Here is a 15,844-nt window from a genome sequence, read left to right on the forward strand (position 1 = left end):
AAGCCTGCTATACTCTCTGTGTACCTGTAAATCTCATACATGATCATACATGTTCTGTGAAAATAAAAACTCTTTTCTCTGGATCAAGGCTTAACCTGTGCATGCACTATCTCTGTACTCTGTACTCTGTACTCTGTACCCCTGACTAGAGCTTGCTCTAGATGGGTTCACTCATACCTGTTAAGCCTGTTTTTTTCACATACTCTGTAAACCATATATATCTACAGATCATGTACATAACAAAAGATTTACAACACAAACATCACTACGTCAAGCACAATTCTAACTTTATACACAACTGGTACATCTCTTTCATATTACATGTCCACTCTAAGCTATTACAAATCTCTTTACTCTTTCTGTACTCTGTGGATCTCCTCTGTACGCTGAACCTGCAAAACTGGGGTTAAGGGAGTGGGATGAGCTCTATAGCCCAGTGAGTAGAACAGTAAAATAGTCATTAACACATGCTCTGATGGAATGTATCAAACCACAGACAATCCACATCAAGGGAAAACCTGTCACCACATAGTCCCGGTAACTCTGCCGTGCCAGGGCGTAGAATCGAGCACCTGGTCTTCCTGTCATATATGTATATGTGTATATAACACCTCTGTACTTACCATTGCCAGGGCGTAGTCAAAGGCTCCTGGACTTTACTATAAACCTGCCAGGGCGTAGTCAAAGGCTCCTGGACTTCTCTATACCTGCCAGGGCGTAGTCAAAGGCTTCTGGACTTCTCTTAGAGACTATTGGATCATTCAGCATTCACCCACATCAACAAATAACTATGCAATGCAACATATTTGTGAATGCTAATGCAAACAACCTACTGTATACTCATGATGCATGAATTATGCTAAAAGCAGTTTAGTTCTCAATTAAAAGCTTTAAGTTAGTTCCACTCACCTCTGACTATCTGGACTGACTCTGCAGGCTCTGAAACCTCTGGAGCAGTACTCACTGCTGCTCTCTCTGGTTCCTCTGGTCTGTACTTATACAGATAGACTCAAATGAGGGACCAAACTAACACAAGAACACCTCTATGAAACTCTCCAAGAATCCCCTTAAACGCACTCTAACATCCATGCAAAGCATGCAAAGGAAAGCTGGACAGAACACTTTCGGCGGCAGGTTCGGCGGCCGAAAGTCCTCTCCAGAGACAAAACTCATGCACCTTCGGCGGCCGAAACTCTACTTTCGGCAGCCGAACCCTTTCGGGGGCAAGTTTCGGAGGCTGAAAGGCACTCCAGAGACAAAAGTCTCTAACCTTCGGCGGCACCTTCGGCGGCCAAACTCCCCTCCAGAGCCGAAAGTCCAAAAGCTCGGGGGCAAGCTTGGGCAGCCGAAGCCACCTCCTCATGGGTTCGGCGGCCGAATGTACCTTCGGCGGCCGAACCTGAGTTCATCCGCAAGGCAGAAACTTGCTCTGCCTCTCGCCAAAAGCACCAAAACTCTCTCCACCTCACACACCTCAATCCCGCAACTTGCATACACTCATGTATATGCTCAAAGGGGTCAAAAACTGCCTTAAAACCCCAAACACACAACACATACAACATAGAAACAAGCTGTACTCACCAAATCATCAAAACCTCACAAATAACCCTAGTCATGCAACTCTCCCCCAAAACCTCATAAAACCTTCAGAAAACATAAACACAAGCTCAGGATCTTCACTTACCTCTTGAAACCAAGAAGATGAACGATCCTAACGTGAAGTTTTGGAGCAACTCTCCTTTAAACTCTCCAAACTTCACAACTTTGAGTTTTTAGCTTAAAACCTTCAAAATAACATAAAACCTAATCAAACCTTTGCAAGATTGGATAAAAACATGTAAAATACTCAAGAAGGACAGAGTCTCACCTCAGAAATCGAAAGGAATCGGCGTGCCTTATCCTTTCAACCGACTGAGGGCCTTTTATAGGTGGCTGGCCAGACCACCTTCGGCGGCCACACGTGAAACCGAAAGCCATGCATGTTCGGCGGCCGAACCTCAACTTCGGCGGCCGAACCTGGCTTTTCTGCCTTGGTTCATGTTACTCAAAAACTCAGTTCCTTATGCTTGAAAACGATGCAACATACCAAAACATTTTAGAAAAACATAAATCTAACCCTTCTAGAGACTTCCGACATCCCGGACTCCACCGGAAAGTAGAATTCCGATGCCGAACTCCAGCCGGGTATTACATAACAGGCTCCATACAAAATAAAAAATTATAACCTAAGACTATTTGTTTCATATAAAATATTATATTTTCAGTAATTTTTAGCATTGAAAGTATTCAAAAAATTTAATTAACAGACAATATTTTTCTGGTCAAAGAAAAAAATAACTTATTTAAAAAAAATGATTTTTTTCTTTTGAAAAGAGAAAAATATTTTTTATATTTTGAAATTCTTATTAAGATCTATATATTTATATCGTTAATAAATTTTATTTTTAAAATTAAAATTAAATAATAAAAAATAAATTATTTTATTGAAAAAAATTTTTTAAATATAAATTATTTTTTCACAAATAACAGGATCTAAAATGATCCACATCTCTTACAAGGTGCTCCTAATCAAATATAGTTGAGGAAGAAAAAGCTAACAAAAACACTAAGACTCCAAATACGATAACCAAAATTACAGTCTCACAAGGATAACTAATACCACCATATCAAAAGCAAAACAACCACACATTTATAATTTCAATGCTTATAAATGAAATGAATATTTTCTGATTAAATTTAATAATTATATTGAATTTCACTCTTGTATTATAAATAGATATTTTATGTGAAAAACAACATGTAATTAGAAATTTATGAAAATTAATATAATTAAATTTTACTTTTTGTCAACAAAAATTTGTAAAATATTACTCTTTCAGTGATTTTCATTTTTATTTACTATTACTAACTAGTAAAAGTTACTGCTAACATGTTTTTTTTAAATAACACTAGCGTAAAAGGAAATTTTTTTTTTAATAAGTCACCATATTTGTAAAATGAAAATTAAATTATATGAACTAATATGTATCTATATTATATATATATTAAATATTTATATTTGAGATATCATAAAAAAAATTAGTAGGAATTAGATAGTAATTATTTCAAATAAGCATTACAGCAATGCAATTATAATTTTTAATTTGGCAAAACCCATATTATTGCAAGTAAGAATCTATGGGGGAGAGAACAAAGTCACCATTGACTTCCCACTCGATGTTTCATCGCAGAGAAATTAGCCAATTGGCAGACTTTTCTTACCAGTCCCACAGTACGCTGCGAAAACCTTGTGCTGCCCACAGCGCCGAGAGGACCGAGTAGAAACCGCCAGCTCTGAAATGACAAAAACACCCATCATTAACACACTGTTACTTGCGGATTTAAACGCCCATAACATTTAAGAAGCGAGGGGTAATTTAGTCAGGATAAAATCCCCTCTACAGCTAAACACGACTTAATTGATAGTTCCTTTATATCTAACGACAAATCACAACACACTTGGTAAAAAACCAACCACTAATGCCACCGCCGGTCCTTTGACACTGATTAGATTACCAGTGGTGCTTCATACATCCATTCACATCTCACACAACTTACATACAAATTGAAGGAAATATAAACTCAAATTGGCGCAAGTTCTAGTGATTTTCCTTTTCGTTCTGGCATGCTTTGGTTGATCAATTAGGGTTTAGAAGCCAATTAAGAAATGGCGAAGCTGAGATACTCAAGGATACAAGCAAGGAAATGGTGGACATTGTCGATGGCTTTGAGGATACTGTTTATTCTGACGGTGGTTCTGTTGATGCTTTTGGGCCTGGGGATCTTCTCTCTTCCTATAAGCAGCGACGATGCTCCTCCCAATGATCTCACTACTTCGTATAGACGTCTGGCTGCTGAAAGGTTTTTTTTTTTTTTATATTTTATTCTGTTTCTATTATCGTACAGACATTAGTAACCATTTTATTTTCTATTATGGTGAGTCTTCGATTTTTTTGTTTTCTTATTCTATCATGTTTAAATACGTTAACGCAGAGATGATAATGGTTTGGGAAATAGAGGAGAGCAGTGGACTGAAATTCTTTCTTGGGAGCCTCGAGCATTTCTTTATCACAATTTCTTGGTTAGTCTCTAAAATTGTAATTATTTTTCTGTCTTAATTTGAATTTTTATCTGGAATATATTTTTCTCAATTAAATCACAACGTGTAATGTATATGAGCTTTTGGGCGTTTGTTGACATTGTTAGCCGCATACTTGAATCATTGCGATTAAATTGCTTTACAAAATGTTGTTTTCTTTTTTAGATTGTGAGAAGCTACTCAGTTTATGTGAAATCTGGTGATGCTCTGTTCCCCACACAATATAATATCGATGGATTGACATTTCACTGCTGAGGCTTTCAAAGTTCTTGCAAAATAATTCTATAACTATAGATTTTTTAAATTGCCTTGATATGGTTGAATTAGTAGGAGTGGCATATGCTTGATAACACATTTGAAGTGTTGTACATATGCTATTTATTAACTAATTATTTGGGGGGGAGGGGGGCGCAAAAGACCATCAGACACCTATAGTTATGCTTTATGATGCAAATATCACTTCCTAGGATGTAGATTACATTTTTTAAGCTTTAGCATAACATCCTTACAAAAAATCATGCCCATAATTGGCTGTACACTCGCTTATTTTTGTAAATAATATGACAATTTGGAGTGTGTCAGATTAATGATTTTTATGGTTCATCTTCATGTGACATTTAACTAATTCTACCATGGTGTATCTGTTAGGATGTAGCAGTGAACAGAAAAGCTTATACTTAGTTGGTTTTGAGGTTTAAAAATCTTCCTTTGTAGTCTTAAAAATAAAGTTCAGTTATGTATCAAATGGAGTGCTTCTTGGGCGTGTTTGTTGGATGGAAGCATGATTTAGTTGGTCATTAATATCTTGACCTTGGATGATCATGTTAACAGTCAAAAGAAGAATGCGAGTACCTAATAGCTCTGGCCAACCCACACATGACAAAGTCAACTGTGGTAGATAGCAAGACAGGTCGAAGTAAAGATAGCAGGTTTGCATTTCCTATGTTCCATTTCCTTTGTTTCATGGAATAGATGAATTATGAGAGTATGCAATGACTTCTAGGATTGTTCAAAATTTTGACTTAGCTGACTTGTAACTGGGTTGGGTTTGATAAAAATCTGATATGACCTTGAATAGCCCTACTGTCTTCTTAATTTTAAATGCTAAATTAATTTGTAGACACTCAATTGCAGGGTTCGTACGAGTTCTGGAATGTTTCTGAGGAGAGGACGAGATAAAATTATTAGGAGCATTGAAAAGAGGATAGCCGACTTTTCTTTTATTCCTGTAGGTATGGCATTAAAAAAAATATTCTACCAAATGTTTAATGGTATGAAACAATTTAGACCAGGAGTATCTTATGCTGATTAAGCACATGACATTTATAGGCCTGATGTGGTAGTTCATTGTTTTCTTCTGCCTTATGAAATATGTTGTCACGAGAAGCATTTCAAATTATCAGTTTATATTTATATTTCTTGCATGACATTGACTATTTTAAGTTTTGTTTACTGTTTTAGCATGAAGGTTATAGATGCTTTGCAGTATTTTGAATATACTAGGTTGTGGTTTCCTTTTCTCCTGAATTATAAGGTTCGTTTGCAAACTCTAATATGCATTTAAAGTATATTTTTCATGTAGAGGATTTTTAAAGAGTATATTTATGGATTTTGTGTAATGGATTGCTGTATCTACTATGCTCCGAACTATAACTAGTTCTCATCTAGTGCCTATTGGAACTTACTTTATGACCTTACAGAGCACGGAGAAGGACTTCAAGTTCTTCATTATGAAGTTGGGCAGAAGTATGAGGCTCACTATGATTATTTTCTTGATGAGTTCAACACTAAGAATGGGGGCCAACGTACTGCAACTGTTCTAATGTATCTGTAAGATATCTCCGTGGACACTTGATATTTAAATTTGTTTTTTACATGTCTTGGAACAATACTAAATATTTCCTCTTTCACCTTTTTCTTTTCTATGCTGTTGCAGGTCAGACGTTGAAGAAGGGGGTGAGACAGTGTTTCCTGCTGCTAAGGGAAACATCAGCTCTGTGCCATGGTGGAATGAGTTGTCTGAATGTGGCAAACAGGGTCTTTCAGTGAAACCGAAAAGGGGAAGTGCCTTGCTGTTTTGGAGCACAAGTCCTGATGCTACTCTAGATCCTTCAAGTTTGCATGGTTAGTAATCATTCAGTTACCAAACAGTTGACTGTTCATACTAAGGTCCAAGAATGGTTCTACAGTTTCTCAATGTTTCAGAGGAAATTAATTTGGTCCTAGTTTATGTTCTTATGGTGGGACCAAAAATTATTTCTATGTGAAAGATTTTACTACCAAAAGCTTGTCTCTCACTCAGTAGGATATTTGATTATCCAGTTGGCATAAATTCATTTTTTGCCTTATCTTAGGTAGTTGTCCTGTGATTAAAGGGAACAAATGGTCAGCTACAAAGTGGATGCATCTTGGGGAATATAAGATCTGATCCATTATTATTAGAGGTAATTCTCAATGCTTGAATGAGTAATTGATGGTAGAAGTCATTATCTGTTATTCTTTTATTTAATACCACAGGTCTTTATTTAGTTTACTGTAAACAATCATGAAATTCTCTTATGTTGTTAGAGTTTTCATTGGCAACCTGTCTGAAAAGTGCATGTTGAAGTATTTTGATGAAATTTGATGTGGTGCTGTGTGTTGAATTTTTATTGTTGTATGTAGAGGGTGTTACTTTAGTTGAAAATTGAAATGATGGAAGTCAATAAAAGTAAGAATGCTAGCTGAGCAAGTTCTTAAACAACGGACTTCATGTGAAGCCTCTTGATTATGTTCCTCCTAGATGTGCTTCACCTTCTGTGTACCATCTGTAAATACATGGTCCCTTGAACAGGAATTAAATGGAGAACTAGCCTACTAAGTGTGTCTTGTGCATTTCTATTCTGAACAGCATCTCGTAAGCTTCAGTTGGGAAGCTATTTTGTTGATCTAATTATTACTAGACTTTCATGGATATAGTTTTCAACCGTGGTTATGCATTATTATTATTATCATTATTATTATTATTGCTATGTTTTTTATATTTTCCCCTCATCAGGATAGGACATTTATCATGTGGATCATTTGTGGTGAATGGTGTTACAATTCCGGACAACAATGTGGGGCGTCCCTGATTCCCTCAAAGGTAGCATACCAAAATTTTACTACTTAGGCCTTGGTGGTTTTCATTTTAATTTTTTGTTCCTCATTTCATGGGCTCTTTTCAGTCTTCAAAACGGGGCTTTAGGTTGGAAGTTGTTAGATCTCGGTGGCCCTAAAAGATATGTTTTTGTACTTATAAATTTAGTTAAGGGATTAAAAGGGGACGGCCGCAGCAGAAGGCGGTGCATTGCTCCCAACAGGCAAATTGTAAACTAACAAAATAATTGCTGGAATACAAGTCATTCGATTTTTCTTCAGTTTTGCTGCCTGCGTATTTGCAGTTGCTGGAACAAGGTTTCTGTCCCATTTCCATTCGAGTGGACCATTAATCATTATGTCATATTATATGCTAAAGCATAATCCCAAAACATTGTTTATACATGAATATATATACATTGCACACTTTTTTTTCCCTACAAAACAACTCTTTCTAGAGAATGCACTTCTGTTTTTTCTCTTAAACTTTTAAAGTTTTTTTAAAGAACTTTTTTCTCTTGACAAAATTTACGGAATAGATATCTACTTTAGTTTCTATCCACTAACTTCAAATCATTGTAAGGTTATTTGTTTTATTATATTTTTGGACTTTTCTATTATTTGTTTCACAGATGAATGTACCATCATGAAACTCCTCTTGTAGAGGACACATTAGCATTTGGGTTCACTGGGAAGAAAAAGAAAATTCACAGCTCTCTCTTGTGACGGGAGTTTTTTTTTTAATTATAAAAATAATTAATCTCACGTAGAGAGATTTGAAAATATGACTTCCCAGTTCGCCTCATTCTGCAATCTATTTAACAATTAGATTTGGGTAAAACTATGAAAAGCGTGAATTCATATATTACTATTAAATTAAATGTTTATGCATAAATTCATGTATTTATTATGTATATTTTAATTAGTTTTATATTCATTTCAAAATAATTATTTAATATAATGATTATTAAATTTATTTTCATTTGAGTGCGACTTCCCATTAGATTTAGAATGGTTACACGTTGCATTTTATATCATTGATTGGTGAGGCCGTTGCCTTTTCCTCAAAGGGCCAAAATAATGGAAAATAAAAAGAAGTGAAGACAAGTTGTCCTCCTGTCCAAGCAAGTCAAGTGGTAGCCCACGTTGCCCTGCCTAATGGCCCCCATCAATTGCCAAGAAATTTCTCTGCAGTTTCCTTTCTCCCTTCTTCCATTTACCTACCTATAAAACTCGCTAACTAATCACATTTTTTTTAATTAAAAATTAATTTAAAATTTTAACCTTTCAAATTTATTTAAATATATTTACAACCAAATTAAATTTATAAATACAATTAATTATATTTTAATATAAATTAATTTAAAAAATAAATAAAAAGTAACTTGTCGTTTATAGTACCTTATCAATGTTAAATTTATATTGTAATTATATTTTAAATATAATTCAAATAAAAAATCTTTTTGATATATAAAATATTCATCATATCACAGAAAGCTCTATTTTATTTTATAGTTCAAAATAAGTTTCTTGAATTTAAAGAGTTCAAGCATTCACCTAATTTCTCAGCTATACTTTATTTTAAATTAAAATTTTTAAAATTTTAAAATTGAGAAACTCATATCCGTAATCTAATAAATTCATTTCAATAAATTTGAGAGATTTCAGATTTTATTTTCTCAATTCCTAATTTTTATTTTAAAAAAAATTTAAAATTGAGCATAATTATCACTAAAATTAAAAATGTTTTGAAAATTTTAATTTTAATTTATTAAATTTATAACTATAGTAGGCAAATACTCTAAATTTATAACTATTCTAAGTAAAGTTCTAAAAATATTTTATATTTAATAATTAAGCTGTTTAATTATTTTGAACTTATGGCTACATCAATTAAAAAGAAAGTTTACCTATTCAACTGATCTCTTTGCATTTAGACAATAAAATTTTAAAATTTTGTATATTTCATTATTATAATTATAAATTTAATGAAAAATTTTAATTTTTTAATTAATTTTAATTTTAATTATAATTGCACTTAATGTGAAAGTTCTTTTTTTTTTTCTATTTAGAATTATAAGACAAATAAAACTTTATTTATAATTAAAAATAAACATTTTGATTATTTGTCCAACTTGTTTTTAAATAATTATTAAATAATAAATTTATTAAAAATTTTTAAATCAATTATAAAAATATTATTATAATAAAACTGTTTTAAGAAAATTTAAACTTTATTTATTTCATAAAAAATAATTTACACTCAAAAGATATTTTTAAAAAATATTTTATTTTTATTATTTAATTATAATATTAAAAATATACGATGTCAATAAAATTTATGCAGATTTCTCTAAGTTTTAAAACTTAAATAATTTTATCATGATTAGAAAAAAATATTATTAATTAATTAATTTTTAAAATGCTTAAGTAGAACTGTTTTTATATAATCAAATCATACAAACAGCGCCGAAGAAAGTAACAGAAAAATGGAAAGCTACCGAAACGGATATTCGTTATCCTGACCGTACATATTTCAACGGTGAAAAACCGGATCGATTATCGAACCGCAGCGAGTTCGTTTCTTAAAAAATTCTCCCATTTTACTGACGCCTTTACGGCTGAGGTCGAGCTGAAACTGAACCTCTGTGATAGATAGACCAGTACTGTACGTCCTCTTCTCTCCTGGCCTCATCAGATCTCGCCTTGCTTTTCCACTTTTAATTTCATGTTCACAAGCTCATAACTTTATTCATCGTTTTGTATTTAAATTTCTTGTTCAAAGTTTCAATTTTAGTGAATTTCCTTTGCTTGGATGGCACTGATTTGTCTTTGGGTTCCTTCGATTGGAAATTTTACGCATCAAAATCATTCCTTCCTGCTGTTCTTTGATCAATCAGATTGGACTTGAAAGATGGGAGCGGCAGAGAAGAGTTTTGACATGGAGGAGGGAACTCTAGAGATTGGAATGGGCGAGTTCTTCCGTGTTCTTCAATTGAGTTGTATAAGTGAACATTTCTAATTCTTTCATTGCTGAAAAGCTTCAGTCTTGCTTCTTATTTTCTATTTGCAGAGTATAGAACTGTCTCTGGTGTTGCCGGGCCGCTGGTTATTCTTGACAAAGTCAAGGTTTATGTCCCTTATCTGCTGTGTTCTTATGTGACTATTGTGCTTAAATTTGAATTAACATCTATATAATTATATTATAATTTATACAAAATCTTTCAAATGTTTCAGGGTCCAAAGTACCAGGAGATTGTTAATATTCGCTTGGGAGATGGAACAACTCGGCGTGGTCAGGTCTTAGAAGTTGATGGGGAGAAAGCTGTCGTGCAGGTATGATTTTTGCTGCTGTTGTAAGCTTGTGTATTTATGTCTAGACATACCAGCTAAGTTTATTCGTCATTTATATTGTGGTTTGGTTCATTGCATTTTATTGTTTAGCTTTCCAGCTCTTTTGTTGTCTTTAATGTTCGTCCCTAGCCCCAGAAGTATTGGAGGAGTTGCTTGTCCCCATTTCTTCTCCTTACTTTGATGGAGAAATTGATTGTTAATTGAGCATGATTCCAATGTGTTTTACTACTTTAATCTTGGGTTTTTAAGGTTTTCTTCTTAAATTTCAATTGATCGATTATATTTTGCACCTAAATCATGGGCCTCTCTCTAAACTTACTTGGTTATTAGGGTGTGGCCTGAGCAAGGTGCAGAAAGAAATGGGGAAAAATGAAAGAACTGAAAAAGATGGGATCCACCAGTGAATAATGCAGTTTTACTGTTGTTTTTTCTGTCTTCTGATTCCATCTCACATTTCTGTTCTTTTTCTTCTCCCCGAATATTTGCTTTTGTTTAAACATTATCTTGTATTTGTATCATAGGCTACCACTGTATTTCTGGTGGTGCGGCCTTGAGTAATTGAGTTAGGGTGTGCAAGAATTAATAGCTGTTAGTCAGCAGCAGTCCAGTGGGATGTTGCAGCCTAGTCATTTCATGTAGAATCAACAATCAAGTTCATTTTTTGCCATATTCCATGCTCAATGTGGAGTCAAAGATAACTCTTTAGTACTTCTAGACAGAATCAAGTGTAAACTTTTATTTTCACTTCTTTTTTTTGTGCAATTGCAATGTAGAAGACCTGGAGATCCAGCGAGATGATGTGGGTTTTTCTTTCTTAACTCTACCATGTAGTTTTCTATCCTTACATGGAAGACATTCTGACTTAATGTTCTTTGTATAAGGGCCTTTGGCTTATGTCTAATTTCTTCACCCTGTTTGATTGAAGGCTGCTGCTAAACGAGCTTTCGTTAATTCGTAAGTCTAGACAATTAGATTGGAACATTCCTCTGGTTTAACATCAAAATTCTGGTATCTGTTTTTACCATTTTGCAGGTTTTTGAAGGAACATCTGGTATTGACAACAAATACACAACTGTGCAATTCACAGGAGAGGTATAAAGCTAGCTTTCTTTCTTTCTTTATTTAGTTTGGTGCAGTTATTTGGGGGTTCAACAATTTGTTGAGTGTTGATAAAACTGTGAGTGGTGCATTTTGAATATTTTACAAAATAAAAGAATCTTTGAAGTCCTTGAATTGATGGTATACTGGAAAAATGATCAAAGGAAATATGCTTTATTCTTTTCATGGACACATTTGGACTACATTCTACTTTGATGAAATAAATACAGTTTTCAGCTACGATTTTTGATATACACCCTTTTGATTTTATGGATTAGCATGGGAGGTTTCTGTTTTTCAACCGGAAATTTTGAATTGTGGATAAGATGGTATTTATTGAGATCTTCCAAAATTTCAATAAAATATTTTAGTTGATAAAATATTTAGGATTTTTAAGCATCAAGGAACAAGATTTTTTACAGTTAGAACCTTACTTCATCTTTTTAATTTAGTTTATTTTAGGATTTTTTTTCATTTTTTAATAAGACTGTTCTTTTAGTTGTAGTATCAGTTATGGGTTGGTTTTGAAGTTCTCATTAAGGAAGATAAATTTCCGTACTGAACTTTATGTGCTTTTTTCTTGTTTTTTTGGCTCTTCTCCTTATTTGATATCTAATTCTTCTTTGAACTCCATTTTTTTAGTACTACTTTCTCTTATAATCTTTATTCTGCAGGTTTTGAAAACTCCTGTATCACTGGATATGCTTGGTCGCATATTTAATGGTTCTGGGAAACCCATTGATAATGGTCCTCCAATTCTGCCTGAGGCTTATCTAGACATTTCTGGTGAGATATGTTATGGATTTATTCTACTATCAGGGGCTGCTTGAAATTTTATGTTATCTTTGTTCTGATTGCAACCCTTTGGCTGTCACTCTCATTCTCAGGAAGCTCCATCAACCCCAGTGAAAGAACCTATCCTGAAGAGATGATACAGACAGGGATTTCTACTATTGATGTCATGAATTCTATTGCTCGTGGTCAGAAGATTCCACTTTTTTCTGCTGCTGGTCTTCCTCACAATGAAATAGCTGCTCAGATTTGTCGCCAGGCTGGTCTTGTAAAGAGGCTTGAAAAGTCTGAAGATCTCTTGGGGGTAGGTTAGACTTTCTGGTATGAATGATGATTCTGGAACTCAGAAATAGGCTTGATGAGGCCAATCATACTTATTTGTTTGGTTAGAAGCAAGTTTCATATGTTCTTATTATTGTATTGTTGGAAGTGCAACATACGAACTGTTTAGTTCCAACCATGTATTCTACATTTTCACTTCTTCATGATTTATTGGGTTGGATATCATTCTAAGGAGTGTGACTTTTAATATAATAGTTTTGTTTAGGCTTGTCCTCTTTCATAGAAAATTGGGTTGGAAGAGGAAGAAGCTATTGTAGTTTGGATAAAAGTTGTTCAAATCACATTATTTCTAGTGCTTTTGGCTTTCCTTATTTTAGAATAGTCACCTTTTCTTTGCCTTATTTATAGTTCTTTGTACTTTGTAATGAATTTGAGAAACATATAATTGTTTTAACCTGTGCCATGACTTTTTCTGTAGGATGACGAAGAGGACAATTTTGCCATCGTATTTGCGGCCATGGGTGTAAACATGGAGACAGCCCAATTTTTCAAGCGTGATTTTGAGGAAAATGGGTCAATGGAGAGAGTGACCCTTTTCTTAAATTTGGTAACTTCAAATAAATTGATCTCCATTTCTTCCTTCTGTATATTTATTGTCAACCTTTGCTTTATCAAATGACGGTTAGTATAAACATTCACATGCATCAATATGTTAACAATGTGCAGGCCAATGATCCCACTATTGAGCGAATTATCACCCCTCGAATTGCTCTCACAACTGCAGAATATCTAGCTTATGAATGTGGGAAGCATGTTCTAGTTATACTGACTGATATGAGTTCTTATGCTGATGCTCTTCGTGAGGTAACAAAATTTATCTTGTCAAGTGTTCGGATATGTTATGTGCTTGTTTAACTAAAAATCAGTGCAATAGACACAGTGCTTTTTGGGACATGAAGAAATCTATGTTTTTCTGCCATGTTTTACCAGAATTTCTGCAATTGACTGACATGACCTACTGCTGTCAATTCTGGTCCAGGTATCTGCTGCCCGAGAAGAGGTTCCTGGAAGGCGTGGATATCCAGGGTATATGTACACTGATCTTGCAACAATTTATGAGCGTGCAGGGCGTATTGAAGGCAGAAAGGGTTCTATCACTCAAATTCCAATCTTAACTATGCCTAATGATGGTATTTTTTTTTCCTTTTCATTCTAAAAAAGGAACATTCTGCCTAGCATATAATTCCACTTGTACTCACGGTTGATTTGGGTTTTCACAGATATCACACACCCTACCCCAGATCTTACCGGTTATATTACTGAGGGTCAGATATACATTGATAGGCAACTTTACAATCGACAGGTGATTTGAGACCTAATCACTGTTAATTTATACCCATTTTTCTTAAAAAATTGTACCCTTGGTCCACATTTAGTTCACTTAGCATCTCAGCCGATGTAAGTTGATTTCCTCCTATTCTTTCCTGTATGAAAGTTCTTTTGAGGACCAGTCCTTAAAATTATGGATTCTTCTTGTGACAGATATACCCACCCATTAATGTGCTCCCATCGCTCTCCCGACTGATGAAGGTAAGACTTCTTTGTGCTAAGAGCACCCCCCTCAGTAATGGATATACGAGTAGGGAATTCATTATTAAGCTTTATTGTTTTCGATATCTCAGAGTGCTATTGGCGAGGGAATGACTCGTCGAGACCATGCTGATGTGTCCAACCAGGTGTGTGCATGCGTGTTTTCTTCTTCTTTTCCCATATCAATTCATATTTCTGTTTAAGGTCCGCTAATCCCTCTTGATTTTGAACTTCAGTTATATGCAAATTATGCTATTGGAAAAGATGTCCAGGCAATGAAAGCTGTGGTTGGAGAGGAAGCACTTTCTTCAGAGGATTTGGTATACTCTCTCTCTCTTCTCTGTGATTCTGTGTGTTGATGGAAATTTTGCTTGGTAGGATGATGTGTGCATAGTGCCATACTAATATATTTTGGATTTATTTATTTTTTCTTGGCTACCAGCTTTATCTAGAATTTCTGGATAAATTTGAGAGAAAATTTGTGACACAAGGGGCATATGACACCCGTAACATCTTCCAGTCACTTGATCTGGCCTGGACACTACTTCGTATCTTCCCTCGTGAGCTTCTTCATCGAATTCCAGCAAAGACGCTAGACCAGTATTACAGTCGCGACTCAACAAACTGAGCTGATATAACTAGTGGTTCTTCCAACCAAGTTTCATGGTCAGCCATTAAAGTGGTATGGTTTCTCAACTGGAGTGCATTGAGCTGTTTGTCTAGTTTTAACAGTTGTGGAATTCTTTGATTCAAGAACCTCGAGAGCTTTTGCAAAGATTGTAAATTTTCAGTTATTATTTGTCTAGTCTCTGTTCTGGAAATGATAGGAAGTTATGTAGAAACGTAAACTCCTTTGTATTAAATTTATATTCCAACTCAAGTAAAAGAATAAATGCATGTAATTCATCACTGCGCATGCAATATCTTTTAAAAAGACAATATGACCCATCATACAGTAATTTGGTATCATCATCATCATTTACCATGCCCACGTGCCGAAAAATTATGTGATGAAGTGGCTGATTTCATCTTGTGATACTCTGCAAGCCAATATTGAAATCTCGCAGAGAAGTGGTGGCGAAATCCGTTTTTACCTAATTAGCTACCACAGAATGATAGATCACGGTTTGTCAAACTTGTTCCTCCTTTCCTCCATGGAAGAGAGACTAGTCGTATTTAAACACGTATCTTCCTTTCTTTCTTTTTTTTTTTTGGGCCTGCAATGCAACATTGCATTTCATAGCTGTTAGCAGCAGCAAAACATGTATCTTTCACCTCTGGCTGCCTGTCATCTCTAGCGAACTACATGCAAATGCAAACTACTCTTACGAATATTACCTTTCATGAGCACTCTTTTTACCGCAAGAGGAAAATAGAAGAAAGCCCAGAAAGGAGTGAGTCACCTTCTGCAAATCCGAATGCAGAGACTGCAAAAGATAAGCTGCAAGAAATTGCAGAACCCATGCAGTGAAA

The 15,844-nt window shown here is 34.6% G+C and overlaps 2 protein-coding genes across 5 annotated transcripts; both read left to right on the forward strand.

The window, feature by feature from the left end:
• Nucleotides 1-3,482: 3,482 nt before the first annotated feature.
• Nucleotides 3,483-7,536, forward strand: LOC110616270 (probable prolyl 4-hydroxylase 3). 4 transcript variants are annotated; one of them, XR_006350888.1, is made up of 9 exons: nt 3,483-3,900; nt 4,033-4,120; nt 4,970-5,067; nt 5,273-5,370; nt 5,839-5,968; nt 6,075-6,262; nt 6,493-6,582; nt 7,181-7,262; nt 7,345-7,536. XR_006350888.1 is itself a non-coding variant. In XM_021758642.2 (8 exons), exons 1-7 carry the CDS (start codon nt 3,707-3,709, stop codon nt 6,564-6,566), a joined length of 870 nt encoding a protein of 289 aa, XP_021614334.1. In that variant the 5' UTR covers nt 3,483-3,706; the 3' UTR covers nt 6,567-6,582; nt 7,181-7,536. The 4 variants fall into 4 exon arrangements, 2 of the variants coding, with proteins under 2 accessions (XP_021614334.1, XP_021614333.1); XR_002488178.2 differs by having other exon boundaries at nt 3,484-3,900; nt 7,176-7,262; XM_021758642.2 differs by having other exon boundaries at nt 7,181-7,536.
• Nucleotides 7,537-9,768: 2,232 nt separating this feature from the next.
• LOC110615670 (V-type proton ATPase subunit B 1) lies at nt 9,769-15,280 on the forward strand. The gene is made up of 15 exons (XM_021757669.2): nt 9,769-9,923; nt 10,156-10,227; nt 10,329-10,384; nt 10,493-10,591; nt 11,642-11,701; nt 12,382-12,493; nt 12,595-12,803; nt 13,260-13,388; nt 13,508-13,645; nt 13,821-13,971; nt 14,062-14,144; nt 14,324-14,371; nt 14,464-14,517; nt 14,608-14,691; nt 14,814-15,280. Exons 2-15 carry the CDS (start codon nt 10,170-10,172, stop codon nt 14,997-14,999), a joined length of 1,467 nt encoding a protein of 488 aa, XP_021613361.1. The 5' UTR covers nt 9,769-9,923; nt 10,156-10,169; the 3' UTR covers nt 15,000-15,280.
• The last annotated feature ends 564 nt before the right edge of the window (nt 15,281-15,844 follow it).

This window comes from Manihot esculenta, chromosome 5, assembly GCF_001659605.2.
Source record: "Manihot esculenta cultivar AM560-2 chromosome 5, M.esculenta_v8, whole genome shotgun sequence".
Lineage (NCBI taxonomy): Eukaryota > Viridiplantae > Streptophyta > Magnoliopsida > Malpighiales > Euphorbiaceae > Manihot > Manihot esculenta.